The 23,216-nt window shown below is 45.9% G+C and overlaps 1 protein-coding gene across 2 annotated transcripts in view; it reads left to right on the forward strand.

Moving 5' to 3' along the window:
- Positions 1-23,216, forward strand: part of LOC130491376 (sphingosine-1-phosphate transporter SPNS2-like) — a 122,981-nt gene that overhangs the window by 68,004 nt on the left and 31,761 nt on the right. For both annotated transcript variants that reach the window (XR_008933861.1, XM_056865096.1), the window contains exons 4-5: positions 14,409-14,560; positions 18,856-18,922. Coding sequence is in view for 1 of the 2 variants with exons in the window: in XM_056865096.1 (XP_056721074.1) it covers positions 14,409-14,560; positions 18,856-18,922 (219 nt within the window). In the remaining variant the exon portion in view is untranslated. The remainder of the gene's footprint in view (positions 1-14,408; positions 14,561-18,855; positions 18,923-23,216) is intronic.

Here is a 23,216-nt window from a genome sequence, read left to right on the forward strand (position 1 = left end):
TCTGGCCCACACAACCAGTTTCCTGCGGTCACTTCACAGGAGGTTCCTTGGAAGGAAAAGGGACCCCACCTTTTGCCATGAGTTCACGTCTTTCTTTTTTTAAACCTAAGGGTAGGAAACAGGGAGTTGTTCCAAACGCTGTGGCTTACTAGAGTTTACTATCTTGAGGTGAAGCTTGTTTGTGCCTGTCGAAACATTTTTTTTTTTTTTAAATCGAGTTTAGGTACCTTGAGGATAAAAATACGTGTTTAATTATCTTAATGGGTACATGCTGGGGTCCCTTTGTTATTGGTTGTGCGGCTGAAACTGAGTAATTCCAACCATCTGCAGGCGGCATCCGTGATATAAAACCTTTAGGGCAGGGGGTGTCGATTCAATTCAATTTATTACAGTCACTGACCAGCAAGCAAATATTCAAAAGGATTAACGTTGCTTAAAAAGGTAAAATATAACAATATATTAGTTTGTAAAAACACCAATTAGAATAAAATATTTACAACAGAATCAAATATTTACTTAATATTACCCGTTCAGTGATATGTTCCACTTCCCTTATTATAGTTAGACCAAGTGCTTCTATGCTTAATACCTAACCTCGCGTATTTGGGAACTTTATGGGTTATCTCATTGTTCCTATCTGAAAGCATTTTCATTAGTTGGGTGGATCTTTGACTAGTTGGAAGGCCAGCCAAAATGAGTAGTATCAATTCTTGCCAAATTTGATTGTAAATCCTGCAATCAAATATCACATGTTCTGTTATCTCTATACTACCATCCTGCCAGGCAGGGGTGTCAGACTTAATTGTTACGAGGGCCGGATATGACATAAATGTCACCTGGTTGGGCCAGGCCATGCCTCGCCAGCCCAGATCGAGAATGGGAGGGGGGTGGCGGCCTCAGCTAGCTTGTGGGCCAGGTAAGAGCTGTCAAGGGGCTGGATCCTCAGGCCTTATGCTTGACATCCCTGCTTTAGGGCATGTCAGGAGCCCCATGGCGCAGAATGGTAAGCTGCAGTACTGCAGTCAAAAGCTCTGCTCACGACCTGAGGTCGATCCCCATGGAAGTCAGTTTCAGGTAATGGGCTCCAGGTTGACTCAGCCTTCCATCCTTGCGAGGTCGGTAAAACGAGTACCCAGCTTGCTGGGGGTAAAGTGTAGATGACTGGGGAAGGCAATGGCAAACCACCCCATAAACATAATCTCCCTAGAAAATGTTAGGATGTGACGTCACCCCATCTATGGAATTCTCTAATAAGCAGACAAGTTGCAATGTCTTGAAGAGTAGAAGATGCAGGACTTTAATAGCAGCGTGTTTGGAAGTTGTAGAGAGAACGCTGTTCGTGCAGCGGCTGTTGCAGGGAGGGAAAAAAAAGAAAAGCAACTGTTTAGACAAGGATGCAAGCCTCCTTCATGGCTGTCTGTGATGTCGGAACAGAGGACCATTTTCCTTAGTTTTTCCGGAAGTGCCTGTTGATACTATCTACCATGCCAGTGGGGAGTTGAATATCTGCTGCTGAAAGAGCGCTGCCTCTTCAGTTTGGAAAACACTGAACTACCTGATCGGGGAAAAAAATAGAGTGAGAGCCCACAAGGAATCGAGGCGGGGGTGAGTGTGTGGATAAAAATTGGTTATTTTCTCCCCCATGCACACTCACACATCCCTAAAAACAGGATCCTGTATGCTTTTAGGGACTCAAGCAATCCCAGCCTACAAGAATTATTCCTTAATGCTGGAGATAGTATGAAGTTTTTTTTTATAGAAAAGTTTGTTTAGAGTGAGTGAGTGAAACCATGTCTTGAACTAGATTTCACTCATTCTAAAAGAAGGTTCCCCCCTTTTTTTGTGTGTTTGGGTTTTTTTTTCTTTTTCCAAAAGACAGTGGGGGTGGGAAACACATGAGCAAAAGATTTATTTTCTGAATGCTTCTGTCCCGTCCCCCCCCCCTTTCAGTTTCTTCTGCTAATCTGCATTTACTGGTGTTGTGAGAATGGCTTGAAACGACCCATGAATGGCATGTGGGCTTCTTTTCCGTCTCTGTAGCCAGCATGGTGTAATGGTTAAGAGCGGTGGTTAGGAGCGGCGGAGGCTAATCTGGTGAACTGGGTTTGCTTCCCTGCTCCTCCACACGAAGCCAGCTGGGTGACCTTGGGCTAGTCACAGCTCTCTTAGAGCTCTCGCAGCCCCACCTACCTCACAGGGTGCCTGTTGTGCGGAGAGGAACGGAAGGTGATTGTAAGCTAGTTTGATCCTTCCTTAAGTGGTAGAGAAAGTCGGCATATTAAATCCAACTCCTCTTCTTCTTCTACCAGAAGTATGCTTTCCTGTTCCTTCAGCAAGTGTGTCTGCCCGTTGCACGGAGACATAATTATAATCTAATCATCTAAACTCTTGCTGACGGCAAGCAGTTCTGATCAAGGATGCTGACAGAAACAAAACGCTTATCTGTGGGGTCCTCTGTGGCTGCTCATTAAAATCCAAACCCTCAGAAAAGACATTATTTAGCTGTGAAGATTCCTGTGAAGAAAACTTTCATTTTGGGGGCTGGCCCTCCTAAGTTGAGGGCCACTTTACGCATATAGCAAAGTCAGCTGGTAAAGTGCTTCAGAACTCCAGCACTCTTGTCCTTGGGGAAAATAAGACCCTCCCTGCTTGCAAAAAGTTGCTATGTCAAGAAGAAATCTCTCTGGAGCCCATTTTGACATACTAATTTTCTTCATGTATAGCATTTCTCTACATCCATTTTTATCCTGCACTTCTTCCAGGGAGTTTAGGATTGCATATATGGTTCTCCCTTTCCCCCATTTTATTCTCACAGTCACCCTCAAGGGTAGGTTATGCTGAGAGAGTGGGGTACAGTGGTTAGTGTCTGACGAAGGCTGAAGAGCCCTTGGTTCAAATCCATACTCAGCCATGAAGCTCACTGGGTAATAGGGTTGCCAGGTCCCTCTTTGCCACCGGTGGGAGGTTTTTAGGGCAGAGCCTGAGGAGGGCGGGGTTTGGGGCAGGAAAGGACTTCAATGCCATAGAGTCCAATTGCCAAAGCAGCCATTTTCTCCAGGTGAACTGATCTCTGTTGGCTGGAGATGAGTTGTAATAGCAGGAGATCTACTGCCACTACCTGGAGGTTAGCAACCCTACTGGGTAACCTTGGGCTAGTAACTGTCGCTCAACCTGAAGTCGGTGGCTGGTTTATGTGAATATGTGGGAGGAGGGGATCCTTTAGATGTGCATTCAAAGATACCAATTTCTGACTTCAGCTTGGACTGCTTTGGGTCCTCTTCCAGTAGAAAGGCAGGTTATACATCTTTTAACTAAGCAGATGAAACGCTTTGATCCGGGACACTCACTCACCCCGGGCTGTGATTTCTGCTGAATCTTATTTTGGATGCCCTGGAGCTATTTTGACTTCCCATTCAGCACTAAGCTCTGGTCTCCACGTGCAACACAGTGAAGTGGCAGAGGACTGACGTGGTAGAATGGGCTGTACCACTGGAGACTGCAGGAATCACATGGCTCAAAATCCCCCTGTATTAACAATCACTTGCAAGAGGAAAACTAGCACAGAACTGAGCCAAAACTTTCCTCCCTGGTGTGCTAATCAATTGTTTGCAGGGAACGTTTAATACATGGGCTTTAAAAATGTGACCCACCCATACCACCTTACTTCAGCCAGCTTTGGCTTGGAGTGGAAATTTGAACAAGGGCTTTGTTGGGAGAGCGCTTCCTCTGGGCAGAATGGACTCTTCAAAGGAAGATAGAGAATTTCACGTCCATAATTTTGATCAAATTAAAAGTACTGCCCACCTACATGGAGGTAGAGGCTCAGCGGCAGATCCCCTGCTTTGCATGCAGAAGGTTCTCATTTCAGCCTCTGGCATCTTCAGCTTCTGGATCTCAGGGCCAAATTAGACGTGTTAAACAAACTAAATTTGTCCCTCTCCACACACTTTTTCAAGTGCCAAAACAGGTTTGTGTGGAAAGGGGTGTAGCCATTTCAGTATTCAATAAGGTGCAGCCAGAGGGGTAACGGAAGTGCCGTGCTTCGTGGCATGAGAGCCAGCGTAGTGTAGTGGTTAAGAGCGGTGGACTCTAATCTGTAGAACCGGGTTTGATTCCCCACTCCTCCACATGAAGCCTGCTGGGTGACCGTGGGCTAGTCACAGTTCTCTCTGAACTCTCTCGGTCCCACCTACCTCACAGGGTGTCTGTTGTAGGGAGGGGAAGGGAAGGAGATTGGAAGCCGGTTTGATTCTCCCTAAAAGGTAGAGGAAGTCAGCGTATAAAAAACAATTCTGCTTCTGCTTTTTCTTCTGCTTCTTCTGACTTTAAAATGGCAGCAGTGTCCTCGTGGTGGCCACGAGGAAGGTGTCTGGCCTAGCTTGGCCCCCATTTAGCATTGTCGGGAAAGACCGTGGGGAGCCGCTACTAGTCAGAATAGACAATACAAACCCATCACCTTCAGTGTCTTGAGACCGCACATCTCAAAAGGAGCGGTTTTCCTTTCCAACATGCTATAAAAATAGTAGCATGTTCCTAAAATTAGCAGCTCCTTTCATGTGTTCATTGTTTCCAACAAATCTCCCCTGTCTCACTGCCCCTGAATAGCACTTCACATTTTATCTAACGTGACCGGATTTTTTTTTAATGTTGAATTTTATTTAGTGCTTCTCTGCCCCTTCTCTACTGCCAAACCAGCTGATGTGTCTTCCCGGGAGGACTCGACACGCAGGCAATTAACAGGAAATCTGGCGGAGTCAGTGTGCTTCATCACGCTCCCATGTTGGCACATTAAATTATAACTTTTGTTCCTTTTCTCCTTTCTGTCATCCTTGGCCGGGGAATTTTTTTAGCAGCTAGCAAAGGTTTCCCCGTATTGTGGAGATACGGAATTGTGCAGACACAGAATTGCTTGGGGATCCCCAAAATAACTCCGTATCTTTATCCTCGTGCACTCAATTGAGACGGTGTAAAAATAGATTTCCATCAACCTTCCAGTAAACGTGTTTCAGGGTAAAGCAGGGATTCTTTTAAGCACTTCAGTAATTTAATGTAAAACTTGGAGGTTATCTAAGGAGGTAAAACTTAGAAGCCATCTGCTCCCATTTTCTGGCGAAAGGAGACCCAGTGTGGTGTAGTGGTTAAGAGCAGTGGTTTGCAGCGGTGGACTCTGATCTGGAGAACTGGGTTTGATTCCCCACTCCTCCACATGAGTGGCGGAGGCTAACTTGGTGAACTGGGTTTGTTTCCCCACTCCTACACATGAATCCAGCTGGGTGACTTTGGGCTAGTCACACTCTCTCAGCCCCCACCTACCTCACAGGGTGTCTGTTGTGGGGAGGGGAAGGGAAGGTGATTGTAAGCTGGTTTGATTCTCCCTTAAGTGGTAGAGAAAGTCGGCATATAAAAACCAACTCTTCCTCTTCTTCCTTCTCCTTCTTCCTCCTCTTCTTCCTCTTCTGTTAGAGGGAGATTGCCCCCAAATCCTTTGTAATGTTACAGGTGTCTCTGGGTCAGTCTGAAGGGGTCTCTGGAGGGAGATAGCAACCCAGTGTCTACATTGGGGTTGACCCTCGCCAGGGGCCCCATATTGTGCTGGCTTCAGATGCCTGCCCAGTTTAAAACTCATTAATGTTGAGGGCATAGTTCTAGGAGGACTTTTCTTTTTCTCCTAAACTTTCCTGAACTTTCCTGCACTGACCCCGGGTACTCCTTAACCACCACCCCCGTTAGGATTGAGCTTCCCATCTCTAAATTTCAGTTGTAAGTAAGCATTCAGAGTTTCTTGTGCTTTCCAACTCCTGCCAGAACTCCATCTGGGTGTGCACAATGGGAGCATGGAAGGTGACCCGGTAAAAGAGCAGGTGCTCAAAGGGAGAATCTGGTTATCCACGCTAATTCCATACACCTGTACAGAACTGGAGCCCCCCAAACCCTAGGGGAGTAGTTAATGTAGGGATATCTCCAGGAATTACAACTGATCTCCAGACTACAGAGAACAGTTCCCCTGGACAAAATGGCTTATTTGGAGGGTGGGTTGTATAGCATTATACCCCGTTGAGGTCCCTCCCCTCCCCAAACCCTGCCCTTCTCAGGTTCCACCTCTAAATCTCATACTCAACCAAACTCAAACTAAATATCAAACTCAAACCCTGCCCTTCTCAGGTTCCACCTCTAAATCTCAAACCCAACCTGGAGGTGGGATCCCTACCTGTGAGAGGTTATTCCACTTTAAGTGGACTTGTGTATTTTTTTAAGCTTCTGTGCCAAATTAAAACAAACAGTACTTATTAGGATTTACACCATATCTAACCCTAGAAACTGGACCTAACCCACAACTCATGCTCTTGCATCTGGTTTGATTTTGAATTTTTTTTTTTGCTATTTTTAGCCTACCTCTCCTATTTTTCGAGGCAACCTGAAAATCTATTAAAAACAGCCACAGTGGAATCATTGATGAAAGGGACTGTCTATTGCACAAAAACAGCAATTAAAAACAAAGCTAATTATACAGCAGGACCATCGGCGGCCCAGAAAGGAAACCCATTATTGGCCCGTGCCAGCTCCAAAGCGCTTGCCAAAAACCTGGGCTCTACTTGACTTTCAGAAGGTTAAAAGGGGGGGAGCCCTTTCCCAGAATTTAATTCTTCTTTCTCAGTGCAACAATGGGAGCACAGCGGACAGCGCGCTGCCCTGCCAAAGCATGGCATTCTGTGAGCTGAGCTTTACCTCCAAGATTTTAACTAGTGCTGGGGTGATTCACCAGTCCTGCACAACCTCTGAGATAAGCAGGCTTCTAAAGCTTCTTTGTCCAAAGCAGGTCTTCCTTCTCTGCGGGACATGATATGCTGCCCAGCTCTCAGCCTTAGAGTCAAAGGACAAGAACCCTTTGGCTCCTTCCCTTGCGCTTGCAGTTCTGGGCACGCCCTGATCTGAAGCCAAGCTTCATTTGTTTTTAATGGCTTGTTTTTAATGTTGTGGTAATTTTAATTGTAGACCGCCTAGAGCAAGACTCTGAAGATGTGGCAAAGAAAGATCCTAAATAAATAAATAGGTCCCAGTGTGCAGAGGTGAACAAACTCAGCAGATCTTATGCAGTTGTTATTTTTTTTTAAAAATGATTTACGTCAATTATGCCTACCTTTCCCGCCAGTGGCATCCCACAGCAGTTTACATTGTTCTCTTCTCCATTTTATCCTCACACCAACCTTGTGAGGTAGGCTAGGCTGAGGGTGTGTGACTGGCCCAAGGTCACCCGGCAAGCTTTCATGATGGAGTGAGGATTCGAAGCTGGGTCTCAGCTCTGACTCTATTTGGATGGGAGATCTCCAAGGAATACCAGGGCAGGCAAAAGCAAACCACCTCTTGCTTTGACAAAGCTCACCAGCAGTTGCCATAGGCCAGCTGTGACTCGACAGTGAAACAACAACACAAAAGCAGAAATCTGCTCTAGGCCAAAGAAAATAGGAAAGATCTTTGTCTAGTGTCTAAATGCCAGGTGGGCTTTTCAGGTGTTTCAAAGACAAGACACCGTGACAAGTGAGACGCTTTCTCTAGTCGCCATCCACTCCACTTCTGGAGGTGGAGTTGGGTGGGACCTATAAGGAGGCCATCCAATGCGTTGACTAAGTGCTGAGTGCGTGTGGACGGGGAGTCTGACATCCTGAGCTCAGGTTGTTTTGTGTGTAACCATGCAGCTCCTGTTCATTTTCGCAGTGCTTGTACAGGAGGACACTCTGACAGATGAATCCCAACAGGTCAGATGTGTCTGTTTCCCATTTGGAGACCCTTGATGATTTCAAAGTTGGCAATCAGCCGCCAAGGAAGCAGTGGTACATTTCCAAGTGAACAGTTCTGGTATCTGAAGAAAAGAGCAAGAGCCCAGTAGCATCTTAAGGACTAACAAAATTTCTGGCAAGGTATGAGCTTTCGTAAGCCACAGCTCACTTCTTCAGATACAGCTAGAAAGTGAGTCCATACATCCTTAATTAGAGAAGAGTTAATTAGACACCCAATGGCAATGTAAATGTCAAAAGCAAGTAAAGGACATTAGCAGGCTGTGATTGGATTAGGTGTGATATGCAGTGGGGTAGTAGGCGTGAAGAAATTAGCATTGGTAATGAGACAGGAATCCCAGATCTCAGTTCAGTCCAGGAGAATGCATTGTCTTGAGCTTCATTATTAGTTGTAATTCAACAGGCTCGCTTTCTAATCTCCCTTTGAAATCCCTTTGTAAGAGAACCGCTACTCTTAAATTAGCCACTGAATGCCCTGGAAGTTTAAAATGTTCCCCCACTGGTTTTTGAATGTTGTGGTTTCTGATGTCAGACTTATGTCCATTTAATCTTTGTTGCAGGAACTGGCCTGTTTGTCCAATGTAGAGGGTGGAAGGGCATTACTGGCATGTGATGAAATAAATCACGTTAGAAAATAAACAGGATTATGAACCTGAGATAGTATGGCTGACGTTGCTGGGCCCAGTGATGGTGTTGCTAGGATCTATATGAGAGCAAAGTTGGCTCCTTGGTTTGTTGCAGGCCTTGGTACTGGAGTCAGTGCTACTGTTAAATAGTTTATCATTGTGGATGATGAAGAAGAAGAGTTGGTTTTTATATGTCAACTTTTTCTACCACTTAAGGAATCATAGAGTTGGAAGGGACCACCATGGTCATCTAGTCCAACCTCCTTCACAATGCAGGATTTTCACAACTGCCTCCCCCACACACACCCAGTGACACCTACTCCATGCCCAGAAGATGGCCAAGGTGCCCTCCCTCTCATAAACTGCCTAAGTTCATAGAATCAGCATTGCTGACAGATGGCCATCTAGCCTCTTCTTAAAAACCTCCAGGGAAGGAGCACCACCTCCCGAGAAGAATCAAACAAGCTTACAATTCCCTTTCCTTCTCCTCCCCACAACAGACACCCTGTGAGGTGGGTGGGGCTGAGAGAGCTCGAAGAGAACTGTGACTAGCCCAAGAACTGTGACTAGCTTCGTGTGTAGGAGTGGGGAAACCAACCCGGTTCACCAGATTAGCCTCTGCCCCTCATGTGGAGGAGCGGGGAATCAAACCCGGTTGTCCAGATCACAGTCCAAACCACTGCTTTTAACCACTACACCACGCTGGCTCTCCAAAGTAACAGACAATGAGATGAGAAGTTGTTTTAGGTTAGCAGGCTGTCTGTAAGCAAGAAAGGGTTGCCCCCCCCCCCAGTGCCTTATCGAGGGAAGTGTCACAATCCAGCAATGATTGTAGACTGTTAATAATACGTTGGACTGGCTTGAGTTGTGAGCTGTACGTGACCACCAGAAGTGTTCCATTGTCGTTTTTGGCATCTGGATGTGTAAAAAGCCTTGCCTAGAATTGCCAGCGCGCTTTGTAGCCTCTGTCGTGTCACATGCACTTTTGAATGCTTCGTGACCCGGGATTTAAGGATCATGTGTCTTTTGCGATGGCAAGGCTGCTGCCTCTAGGCTTTAGACATACTTGAGCAGATTAGTTTTTATCGGTGGCCGCGAAGGAACAGTAGCGTAATTCTCTTTTTGTGAAGTAATTTAGAAGGAGAGCACAAGAACGTGCTTAAGGCTTATTACAGCGTGGATTATACTTGCTCAGATACTCACAGTTGGAGGATGAATGGGAGAGGGGGGCATTGAAGGTGCGAGGTGCCCTTCTCAAGCTTTTTTTAAAACATGGGGGGGTTGTTCCATATAATATTGCTGCGTAAGGGTTGTGGGGCAAAGTAAGTCTGCAAAGAGTATTGCACACTTTTTTTAAAAAAAGCTGATCTTTCAGATATACATCTTGTTGCTTCTCAAAAAGAAATACGAAATTAGTGTCAGACTTCTTATCATGACTATTGTCAGCATGGCAATTGAGTTCTGCCAGTTTTGGATCGATCCCTTTCCCCTCTGGCCCCGGCTCTCCAACACTCCTGGCTGTGGCCTTGGTGATTATAACATTTCCGTGCCACTGTTCCATACCATTCAGTATCTCAGGGCGCCTGATTGCCAAAATTACAGGAAGACCTGTTACGTTTTTCCTCCGAGGACAGCACACATGGATTTCCCCTGATCTATTCCATCTTTGCAACAACCTTGTGAGGTAGTTTAGGATGAGAGAGAGGGAGTCTGGCCCAAGATTTCCCAAGCAGCTTCAGTGAAGATTGGATTCCAGGTCTCCCTGATCCTAATCCGACACAGCTCTAACTCTAAAAATGGTGAGCCCCACAAAGCTAGAACTACTTGGATAAGAAATCAGCCATCAGTAGGGTTACCAACCTCCAGGTACTAGCTGGAGATCTCCCGCTGTTACAACTAATCTCCAGCTGATAGAGATCAGTTCACCTGGAGAAAATGGCCACTTTGGCAATTGGACTCTATGGCATTGAAGTCCTTCCCCTCCCCAAACCCCACCCTCCTCATGCTCCACCCCAAAAACCTCCCACCGGTGGCAAAGAGGGACCTGGCAACCCTAGCCATCAGTCAAATACAATAATAGTCAATAGCTAGACGCTGAGATTCAGTCCTCAGTTTAGACTCCAAGAGCCTTTTCAGTGTGTGTGGCTTTATCAGCAGTTCAAAGGAGGGAAGCCAGCTGGACGTCCTTTGGCTGAATGCCTCTATAAAGTCACTCTCTTGTGGCTGTTCGCTGCAACTCTGAAGGTACAGAGAGAGAGAAACCTCAAGAGATGTCACCAGTGGCTGGTGAGGTTTACAAGTGTGAATTTGAAAGACCCGTGGACCAGTTGGTGCACCACTTTGGATACCACCCGTTGGACCACTCATTTTCTGATTGGCACGGTACATCTTTTGTGGACATGTCAAAATATCAGGAATCCCAATATCTCTCTTGACTAAGGAAGGAAAAACTGAAAACCACAGTCATTAGTATGTGATTAACTATAAAGTTGGATACACAGGAGAGCTTTCTGGATTTGAACCCAGAACCTTCCACATCTTTCATGGACATGTCAAGATATAAGGAGTCCCAATATCTCTCAACTGATGGAGGAAAAACTGAGAACCACAGTCATTAGTCCTTGCTTAACTATAAAGTTAGGTACACAGGAGAGCTTTCTGGATTTGAACCCAGATCCTTTTGTTCCAATTCCAGTGCTCTAGCAACTACACTCCTAGCAACTACACTCCTTCTATCAACCAGCTCCTTCTATGCATTTCAGTTTCAAAAACTTAAAAAAAAAGGGGGAGGGATTTCAGTTGAATTATCCCCTGAGCGGGATTTCTACGCATTAGGAAGCTTCTTCCCATAAACATTACCCTTGGAGCATTCCTGTAAGCTGTACCTTCTTTGTACAAAATACTTCACTCTGCAGAGGGGCTATAAAAACTCAGCTCACCTTTCAGTACGTTGACAGGTCTTATTTTCATGTAAAATTAAACTTGGGGAAGGGAATGCTTGAGGGGAAGAGGGTGGCATTTCTGCTCTTGTCACTCTTCAGATTTTTTTTTTCTAGACACACCAGCCAAGCTTTTCCCCTTTCAGCGGAGGACAGGCATTTTATTATAGAAGCAGACGCAGCAGATTGGCGCGTGCGGGGCTTTGCACTGCAGATATCCATGGTGGTGGAAAGTGCTGTCAAAGTCGCAGCTGACTTATGGGAGCTTTCACAGGGGTTTTCAAGGCAAGAGACGTTCAGAGGTGGTTTGCTATTGCCTGCCTCGGCGTAGCAGCCCTGGACTTCCTTGGTGGACTCCCATCCAAATACTAACCGGGGCCGACCCTGCTTAGCTTCCAAGATCTGACAAGATTGGGCGAGCCTGGGCCCAGATATCCATACCAGCACGTAAAACACCACATTAGACTTGGCTCCCTGATATACCAGCTAAGCTGTGTGTTTAAAGTGCTGTCAAGTCGCAGGTGACTCATGACAACCCCTTATGGGGTTTTCAAGGCAAGAGACTAGCATTGCCTTCCTCGGCACAGCAACCCTGGTATTCCTGGTATTCCAGTTAAAGGGACTAGGAAAGTAGGTGATGAGAAAGGCCTCTATCTGAGACCCTGGAGGGCCGCTGCCGGTCTGAGTAGACAATACTGACTTTGATGGACCAAGGGTCTGATTCAGTATAAGGCAGCTCCATGTGTTCATGTGTGTCCTTGGTGGTCTCCCTTCCAAATACTCACCAAGGTTGACCCTGTTTAGCTTCCAAGATCTGACAAGATCAGGCTATACCATGCTGCCTTCCCTCCCCCAGCTAAGCTATCCACTGTTTAATGCAACTCATATACTTATTCATATATACATTGATCTTTAAAAAAGAATGATCACAAACATTTTTTTTTTAAAGTTTGAAAACAATCTGTTCTGGGGTGAAGGAGATTTACCGACGATGACATAAGTACTTGCCAGTAGGTGGTCTCCGTAGCCATTCTTTCTGCTGTTCAATTGGAATCCTGCCAAAATTAGACCCCCCCCCCTCTCAAGAACTTGCTTCCCAATTGTCAACAACTGCTTACAAGGCAGAAGGGGAGCATTCAGTTAAGTCCCTTCTTCTCCTCCTCACTACCCTCAGGATTGTTATTCGAGAAAGACAAGCCGTTTGCCAACAAAAAGCACTGTATGGCTGTATTAACATCCTTTGTATGGAGGTAAACCACTTATCCTTCTTTACCAGTAGAGTCTGCTCTGGGCCACCAAGGTTTTAGGCAGAGGGGGCATTCCAAGACTCAGATCCTTTAACTGGGACCTTCTGCACTGAAAGGGAATACTCCTCTGTTGAGTTAGGGGTCCAACGCTCTTGAATGCAACCGACTCCTTTTGATACTGCTACGAAGGATTTTTATAGTGCTGTGTTGAAAGTACTTCATATACCTTTATGGCTTGTTTTAATGCTATTGTTTAGTACTTTATTGTACTGTTTTTACTTGTGAACCACATCAAGCAGGTCTGTCTCCGAAGAGGCAGCATGTAAATGTTCTAAATTAGACTTTTCCCTTGCAATAGTGAATCAGTATTCTCCCCATTTTGCGGACGAGGGTGTGGGGTGAAGGAGGAATGACTTGGCTAACTAGAGTTTGTAGCAGAGATGAGATGTGAACCGGTGACCACCTGGATCACAGCTCATTCTCTTAGAATCAAACTACATGTTATGGCGGCCACGCATCTAACCTGTGGCTGCTGACGCCATTTTAGAGGAAAATGTAGCCGTTTAAAATTTGCTGTGGGGGCCAATCCTGTGTTGGATTGTGTTTTTTTCCCTTGTGCGCGTATATTGCTGTGTTGCAGAAAATTAAAAAAACTTGCCTCTCCCCGTTTATTCCCATTGCTAATTTCTTCTGCCCAGCTAATTCATTCAGCATGCGTGCCCTTTTGTGAAAATTACCGCCCCTCTAAAATGCGGCTTTCCTGGGCATCAGCTGATCTCTGCAGTATTCCCAGCGTGGTTTAGCATTGGGCAACGGACACTAATTAAATGGCCTTGAGTCATGAGTTTGCCCTTTAGGGCTCGACCCACACACATCTGGCTTCAATATGACAAGGGCTGCGGAAGATGGTAATTATACCTGTAATTATAGGGCACGTTACAGTTCTCAAAATGGATATCAAGGTGGAGTTTCTAGCACCAAAAGGAGGAGAGGTGACGGTGGATTTGAAGCGTGTGTTTGGAAGAGGTGCTGGGATAGCACATTCGATGTACTTTGAGCTTACCTTACAGAAGTGACGAGTTGGTGGCTTGCTTTTGAACACATGAACACATGAAGCTGCCTTCTACTGAATCAGACCCTTGGTCCATCAAAGTCAGTGTTGTCTAAGACCAGCAGCGGCTCTTCAGGGTCTCAGGCAGAGGTCTTTCACATCACCTACTTGCCTGATCCCTTTAACTGGAGATGCTGGGGATTGAACCTGGGACTTTCTGCATGCCAAGCAGATGCTCTATCACTGAGCCATGGCCCCTCCCCAAAGGGGGCTGGGTGGGATCCTGGAGCTTTCAGCAAGCGTACAGCCTGAGCTATGCAGAAATATAAAGCCTTAATAATGGTGGTGAGAGCCAGCATGGTGTAGTGGTTAAGTGCGGTGGACTCTAATCTGGAGAACCAGGTTCGATTCCCCAGTCCTCCACAGGAAGCCTGCTGGGAAACCTTTGGCCAGCCGTCGTTCTCTCAGAACTCTCTCAGTCCAGGCAGAGGCAGGCAATGGCAAACCACCATCCAAATGTCTCTTGCCTTGAAAACCCTATGGGGTCGCCATAAATTGGCTGGGACTTCACAGCACTTTGCGCACGCGCACGCACACACACACTTGTCTCTTAAGTACTACGATCCCACCTCAATTGCTTGCTCCAAGGGAAATTGACCAAGATATGCTGTCAAAATGCTTTAAACTGTCTATGGTGATGATAATGCCAATTTACTGGCGTGAGTATTTACCTTTTCTCTGTCTTCCCTTAGTATTTCTGGCTCTTCGTCCTCTCACGAGGCTTGGTTGGAATTGGCGAAGCCAGCTACTCGACCATCGCCCCCACCATCATTGGAGATCTCTTCACCAAAAACACCCGGACGCTGATGCTCTCCGTCTTCTATTTTGCAATCCCCCTGGGCAGGTATGGTCTGCGTTATGTCTCTGTGCTTCTACACCCTGAAGTAACTGACTACAGGGGAGTGGCCTGAATTGAACAATGTGTCTGGACTATTGATTCCTGTTTCGGAAGGATGGAAGGCTGAGTCAACCTTGAGTCCATAACCTGAAACTGACTTCCGTTGGGATCGAATTCAGGTCATGAGCAGAGCTTGGACTGCCATACTGCAGCTTACCACTCTGCACCACGGGACTCCTCAGTCGAGGACAGTGGCATACCTAAATTCATTAAGTGAGTTTGTGGCACAGGTGAGACTCAAACCCGGGACCTCCCGATAACATATTTCAGTCTCTTAAGTATTATGACCCCACCTCAATTGATTGCTCCAAACCACCGCTCTAACCACTACACCAAGCTGGCTCTCCACAGTAGACTGGGAGAGAACTGGAGAGAACTGGAGAATTATAGGCTTTAGTATTCTAAGGTCAGTGAGTGACTTTTTGCTAGCCTGTCAAATGTCACTTTGTTGGTGCAGATCGACTGAGCATTTAAACTGCCTTATACCAAGTCAGACCACTTAATTCAGTACTGTCCATGCTGACTGACAGCAGCTCTCTAGGGTTTCAGGAAAAGAAAGGCAATTCCCAGTACCTGTTGCCTGAGATCATTTTAAGTAAAGAAACTGAACCTTGGATCTTCTGCATGCAAAGCAGGTGCTCCCCCCTTAACCTATCAGCACATAGGTTGCTCCTCGGAATGCATTTATATGAACATAGGAAGCTTTCTTATACTGAGTCAGGCCATTGGTCCATCTATCTCTGCAGAGTCTACTGTGACTGGAAGGAGGGGCACTAGTCATTCTCCAAGGTCTTTCTCAGCTGTTGAGAACCTTTATTTGGAGGTGCCAGGGACTGAAATGGAGACCTTCTGCATGCAAAACAGATGCTTTTCCAACGGACCACAGCTGGCTGGCAGTGGTTCTCCAGGGTCTTAGGCAGAGGTCTTTCCTGATCTGTGCTACTCTGGTGATCCTTTGAATGGGAAGGGCCAGGGATTGAATCCTTGGTCATGCAGATTCCCCATGTTGCACGCAAAGCCTGGAGAACCGGGTTTGATTCCCCACTCCTCCATATGAGCAGTGGAGGCTAATCTGGTGAACTGGATTTGTTTTCCCACTCCTCCACATGAAGCCAGCTGGGTGACCTTGGGCTAGTCACCCTCTCTCAGCCTCACCTACCTCACAGGGTGTCTGTTGTGGGGAGGGGAAGGGAAGGGGATTGTAAGCTGGTTTGATTCTTCCTTAAGTGGTAGAGAAAGTCAGCATGTAAAAAACAACTCTTCTTCTTCTTCCCAACACCTGGAGCTAAGAAGTGCTTTAGTTGGAGATGTCAAGAGTTGAACCTGGAGCCTTCCACAAGAAAGCAGGTGTTCCGCCAAAACTTTGGGACTGCTGTTTTCTTTCCGCTTGACAAGTTTCCTTTATCAGCTTGATGCCGTATCTGATTCTGTAGCCAGAAGGAATTTGCTGCCTTCACAATGCCTGACCCCAGCAGGGTAAAGTTGCAGACAGGGTGGGCATGCAAGGCTCGGCTCCAAATTCCAGCTGGCAGGGCTGTTTCCTGCAGAGCCAGTCGGTGTTGTGAGTCTCGGTTTCCACCAAGGGAAATCTTTCCAGTAATCGGCCGGGTGACAAAACATCTGTGTGACGGGATAGTTGAACACACTATCCCAGACTTGTCATGTGCAGCCTTGAAACAAAGAGTTGAAAGCATTCCTTTTGCTCTTCAGGGGAAAAAATGCATCCCAGGGCTTGTAATATTGATAAAGGCAGCTTTTTCCTGCGGAGAACTCCAGGAAACTGAACAGGGAATTTGTGCCTTTCCTGTGTGTTTTAAAAACAGGAGCAGAGTTCCCTGAATCAGAGGCCCTGGGCCTTCAGACCTTCTTCCCATATATCACATTATTTATCTCTCCCTTCCTGGGTATGTGGTTCCCTTGCCTCTGCATTTGATTGTCACAACAGCCCTGTTAGGTTAGGATGAGGCTGAGTGACTGGCTTTAGATCACCTGGTGAGTTTCATGAAGGAGTGGAGATTTTGGCTGAAGTCTGCCTGGCTTACACCTTACATACCTCTGCTGTACGCTCCATAGTTCACTCTTGGTAGCTTTATGAGGTGTACCTTTACTTTTTCCTTTCAAGCTCCCATGACCTACGGGTCTTGAGCAGTTAATGGGGAGTTTTTTTAAAAAAAAATTATATTTAAGGGAAATATGGTGGATACTTGGATCTCTATCCACCAGCAAAAAGGGGACTATTTTATCATCTGTTGTGGTGGTAGATAATTTCATTAAAATAGGAGTGATCCATTGATCACATTGGAGTTCAAAGTGGGGACACTCCAGCATCATGTGAGAAAGTGTATCAATTGTCTTCATCATTACATGAGCAAAGTCTTTCAGGGTAGGGTAAATTTCCAAATCTTCCATTTAGCATTGCTGAAGGCGCGGCGTTCAAACGAGCAAGCATATAGGCTCTTCGGAAACCCGGGACTGTTAAGTTACTGAAATATGGTGGAGTTCGCAGAGGAGGAAGGATACCTAAGAACTGAGTAGAGCGTACTCTTCGAGCACGCATTGTGGAGCTGGAATAATCCACTTTTTTGTATAGCTCTTAATAACTGATATAGATTTCCTTTTCCCCATGCTTAATAAATTATCCTTAGATAGACCTAAAAGTGATATGAGGTGTATCTGTTGTTGAACTCTATTCCTTCATACTTTGGGTGTGTGCATGTGCCATCAAGTCACAGCTGGCTTATGGCAGCCCTGTTGGATTTTCAAGGCAAGAGACATTCAGGGGTGGTTTGCCATTGCCTGCCTCCATGTGGGCTGACAGAGTTCTGAAAGAAGAGCGACCGGCCCTAGGTCACTCAGCGGGCTTCATGCAGAGGAGTGGGGAATCGAACCCGGTTCTCCAGATTAGAGTCCACCACTCTTAACCGCTATACCACGCTGGCTCCCAGGATTTTTGGGCGAGATGGTGTTTAATGTTAGAATACCCTGTTTTGCAAGATTGGCCCTTGACCCAACATCACTCCAGGTGAGATACATCTTCAACACCCTCCCTTCATTTGAACACTCAGCTGTTAAAGAAATACTTGCATTACAGTTGCAATACAAAGTATTCAAATAACTGCATTTGTAGCTCATTCCAATGCCTCGATGCACAATTTATCCCTGTCATGTGATAGCAAATTTACGCAAATCTTTGCTTATTCATGTAATGTACAAGCATAAGCCTCCCAAATGAGTCTCCCCTAAGCTTATGTATTCGTTTAAGAATAGCTGAAAGGTACTAGCATTAAGAAATCACAGGGTGCCAGGTCTCTCTGATTAAAGGCTTATATGGATGAGAAAGGCCTTTGCATGGAGAGCTGCCTCCAATCAGGGCATATCTGCATTACAAATTGCTGTCGGTTGTAGGCCTGGTTAACCGTCCTGCCTTCTCCCAAAGAATCCTGGAAAATGCAGGTTCTGAGACCTCCCCTTACAGAACTGTGGCTCCTACACATGAACACATGAAGCTGCCTTATATTGAATCAGACCCTTAGTCCATCAAAGTCAGCATTGTCTACTCAGACCAGCAGCAGCTCTCCTGGGTCTCAGGCAGAGAGGTTTTTCACATCACCTCCTTGCCTGGTCCCTTTAACTGTAGATGCCAGGGATTGAACCTGGGACCTTCTGCATGCCAAGCAGAGGCTCTACCACTGAGCCACAGCCCCTCCCCTAGTATTTCTATGGAGAGAAAGAATAACCATTACAACAGGTAGAACATCTATAATCCTGATTGAACATTTGCCGTCTTGTCATCTTCCTCTTGGGAGCTAGAAAAATGTTGGGTTTTAATTTTTTTAAAAACACAGATTTCTAGGAGATTTCTTCTTCATCTGACATTGATCACCGTGCTCCTATGGTTTTTGCAGTTGTTGATGGGCTCACAACAGTCGCACTGTTCTGGGAGTTCGCAGCTGTGGAATTCCCTGCCTCATGAAGATCAGAAAAGTGGAACTTCTCCAGAGGCGCTTGAACAGGCTTTTAATATTGCCATTTAAGCTGCTGGGTGGATGTTTTTTTACATCTCTGGAGTGTTAAACCCCCAGTGTTTTAATCTGTTTCTGTTTTATACATGTTAGATTGTACTGCTTCCTTTTCTAGATGCACTGGGGGACTGGGCACGCTAGGAAGCGTGAACAAGTGAAAGGAATAGTGCTTTATCTTCCCCTAACAAGCTTGGATTTGGTTTTGTTTTGTCTCTTCAGCGGTTTAGGGTATATCACTGGATCAAGCGTCAAGCAAGTAGCCGGTGACTGGCACTGGGCCCTGCGGGTGAGTAGCAGCCAATTTTAAAATGTTTTGTTTAAACATCTGTATTAAAGATCCTTTATTGCTGACCGAGGCCTGGTTTCTGTATTTAGTAAGTGAGAATGCTTTCCCAGGCTGTACCACTTCCCGACGCGCAGTGGGGAGGAGAAGAAAGTCACGCGTTTTAATGCCTCCTTTCAAACAGCTAAAATGCCCAGGCATCACCTTGCATGTAGAAAGCTAACATGCCAGGAAAGAGGACTGAGGTTCGATTTTAAATGTGACAAGAACGAGGAGAACAAACCTATATGTGGGGTTCGCACAGGGTCTTGTTTGAACTCATGCGAAGTAGCTGTGCATGCTGAATTAGCACTTCAGCTCAACTCTGGTGTGGGGTACCAATCTCTAGGGTGCTGGTGCTGAGCACGCGCCATTGCTTTATGTGGGTGATATCACTAAGTGAGACTGTGTGCAAGTCCCATGGGTAAGCACTTGTGCCTTGCCAATGACATATTTCCACCTAGCCTTCTCCTTGTCATGATAGTTTTTCTACCTCTGGAAATGTTTTTTTTCCGTTTATGGTGAGTCTTCAGACCTGACCCTTCTGTCTCCTGCCAATAGCCTGAAGTGGTACAGTCCAGAAACAGCTTGATTCAGAGGAATGGGCGTGAGAGCCGGAAAGGGCAAGCGGGAACCCCACACCATGAATCCGCTGCTGGGCTGTACCACTTCGGACTGTAGGTGTGGAGGGGGTTTGAACATCGCAATGATAACGACAATGGTTTTTAGTCCCTCACACCTGCTGCTTCCCCGCGCATATCCCCACCACCCTGGCCTAAGTTTGTTTTCTCCCCTATGCCATATTTTAATTGTAAGCTTCTTGGGGTCAGGGACCCTGTGCTTTAGCAAGGTGCCGTGTGTGTGTGTAAACGGTGCTATATAAAAGTAAAGTGTGCCATCAAGTCGCAACCGGCTCATGGCAACCCCATGGAGTTCCACCTCGTGGGGTTTTCAAGGCACGAGATGAGCAGAGGTGGGTTTGCCATTGCCTCTCTCTGCATAGAATCCCCAGTCTTCCTTGGTGGTATCCCATCCGAGTACAAACCCTGCATAAATTCTGAGCAAGCTCAGGCTAGTCTGGGCTATTATCGCTGCCATGTGTGTATATGGTGCTATATGTGTGTGTGCTGTCAAGTCGCTTCTGACTCATGGCGACCCTACGAATCAATGCCCTCCAAAACGTCTTGCAAATTCAGGTCTGTGGCTTCCTTTATAGAGTCAATCCATCTCCAGTTGGATCTTCCTCTTTCCCTGCTGCCTTCCACTTTTCCTAGCCTGATTGTCATTTCTAGTGACTCTTGTCTTCTCATAATGTGACAATAGTACAATAGCCTCAGTTTGGTCATTTTAACTTCTAGGGTCAGTTCAGATCTAGAACCCACTGATTTGTTTTTGTTTTTTTGGTGGTCCATGGTATCCGTAAAGAGCCCCATGGCGCAGAGTGGTAAGCTGCAGTACTGCAGTCCAAGCTCTGCTCACGAACTAAGTTCGATCCCAACGGAAGTCAGTTTCAGGTGGCCAGCTCAAGGTTGACTCCACCTTCCATCTTTCTGAGGTCGGTAAAATGAGTACCCAGCTTGCTGGGGGTCAAGGGAAGATGACTGGGGAAGGCACTGGCAAACCACCCCGTAAACCAAGTCTGCCTAGTAAACGTCGGGATGTGACGTCACCCCATGGGTCAGGAATGACCCGGTGCTTGCACAGGGGACCTTTACCTTTTACTTTTTTTTATGGTATCCGTAACACTCTCTTCCAACACCACATTTCAAAGGAATTTACTTTCTTCCTATCAGCTTTCTTCAACGTCCAGCTTTCACACCCATATGTAGTAATAGGGAATACGATGGCATGAATTAACTTGATCTTGGTTGCCAGTGACACATCCTTACACTTCAGAATCTTTTCTAGCTCCATCCCAGTTTATATACATTATGATAATAAGCTGCTTGTCAGGAAAACTGAATCTAGGCTAAACAGCACATGGTGTAGCCTTGCTGAACCGTATGATCTGTGAGTGTTCAGGATATTACCAGTTCTTAGTAGATTATTGTCAGGGCAGGAAAGCAAAGATTGCAGCCAGACATTAACTCTGCTGTCTCTTAGTTTCATTGGCTGTCAATAAACAGAGCCAAGGATGCTTTCCTGTTTTCGGGAGGTTTGGCGGCGGGGTTGGGTGGAACGACGCTTCGCCTCACTTCGCACTTATTTTCCTGCATCCAGACATTCTGTTTCCTTCTATTTTATTTCCTCGGGGGTTGTGAAAGAATGCGCGGAGAAGAATAGTGCACAATGCATGGATAAAAAAGATGTCTTGGCCAAAATAGCCCACAGGAAACGGGCCAGCAGTACTGTTTCCTGACCTTCGACCCCCAACTGGAGTTTTGCCAGCACAAAGTGATGCTCCGTCCTTTTCTCGTTAATGCCGTTTCAGGGAGTGGAATCTCGTGGCGGGATCATTTGTGGCTGTTGAAAGGGTCATACTTTTAACGCTAAATAGACATCTCTATCTGTCATATCTTGGCTTTCTCCCACCTCCATCTGCAAATGAGAAATTCAGGCCATGATATTTCTGTATATTCAGATCCTAATGAATCCCATGGGGGAATTATATTGATATCTCATCTATTTTTTTCTCTCACAACAACCCTGTGAGGTAGGTTAGGCTAAGAGTGTGTGACTGGCCCATGGTCATCTAGCCAACCTTCCATTGCTGAGTGGGGTCTTGAACGTGTGTCTCCCAGATCCTAATCGAGCACTCTAACCACTACGCTACATTGGCTGTCAATGTAAAGGACTTGTTAGTGTGTTGGGGGTGTGTGTGTTTCCATTCTGGACTATTAACTGTTATATGGAATGGAAAAGAGAATGCCTTTCCTCCTAACAATGAGTGATAGTCTGTTAAATTAACTTACCCTTCTTTCAGCATCTCAGAAAAGTATTCCATACTAGCCAATTAGCAACATGAAAATATATTTAATCTGCATATTGCAAAATGTGTTTAAGTACATCATTAGCAAATGTGTAATATGCAAATTTATAATATGTGAATTAATTAAATGTAACGAATTAATTTGCCTGTGAACCATCTGCCTGCTAACTGATTGATCAACTTGAATTCTTCACGCAGTTGACAGTTCTCTTTAAAACCTCATCAACAAGGCAAAAATGCAATTTGTTGTAGGGAACTGCAGTCATAAGCCAGGCCACAGGAAACAGGCATGTATGGGATTCTGGTGTGCAAGCCTGGACTTGAATAAATGGCACAGAGTTCCCCAAAAAACATACTTTTCCAGGAAGCATGTAGCTCTTCTAGCTCCAAAATGGGATGACTGAAAATTAAGTTTGGGAGACCAAAGGAACCGCAAAGAGCAAGCATTTTGCTATAAGCATTCAATGCATGTTTGATCGAATGGAGATAAATAAAATATTACTCTGTGGGAGAGTCCTTCTAGTGAAGCCATGCTAATGCCTCCTTTCGTAGACCCACGTGCATACCCTCTCTGCGGTCATGAGATGGGCTAGGCCGCATTCTGGCCAACTCTCCATGAAGCTCAGCTGGGCTGAATTTTTTTGGACAACGTTTTCCATGAGACAAGGGGGCCTGCAATGTTTCCTGAAAGGTCATAGAGTTGGAAGGGGCCCTTATAGACCATCTAGCCCAGCCGCTTGCGCAGACACAGGAAATCCAAAGAAGCTAGAGCATGATGACTGTCCAGATGACTGTCCAGCCTTTGCTTGGACGCTTCCAGAGGAAGTTTTGTCTATATGTTGTTCTGGGGGGTAAAAACCAGTGTGGTGTAGTGGTTAAGAGTGGTGGTATGGAGCAGTGGACTCTGATCTGGAGAACCGGGTTTGATTCCCCACTTCATGCACAATTTAAGCTGAATTTCTGAAGACAAAGAGCCAATTTTAACCAGTTTCAAGCCTGTTGTGATTCCTGAACAAAGGAGCTGAGGGTTTATCGTTCTGCAGGAAGGGCCTGTGATCCCTAACCAAGAAACATTTGCATCCTCACAAAATTAGCTTTCCCTGGATTTGGAACAGTTTGGACTTATAAACAAGCTGTGGCAGTCAAACCATTTTTTCAAACCGATTTCAATGGCAGCGCACTCATGGCTCAAGTCTGGTTAAAGAGGCATATAAACAAATTCCAGTGGTATATAGCAGATTCCAGTGCTTTGACTTGGGTATTTTGTCACTGTGCCAGATTTTCTTCTCTGGTGGTGTGGTGGTTAAGAGCAGTGGTTTGGAGCAGTGG

This window comes from Euleptes europaea, chromosome 19 (genome assembly GCF_029931775.1).
Source record: "Euleptes europaea isolate rEulEur1 chromosome 19, rEulEur1.hap1, whole genome shotgun sequence".
Taxonomy (NCBI): Eukaryota; Metazoa; Chordata; class Lepidosauria; order Squamata; family Sphaerodactylidae; genus Euleptes; species Euleptes europaea.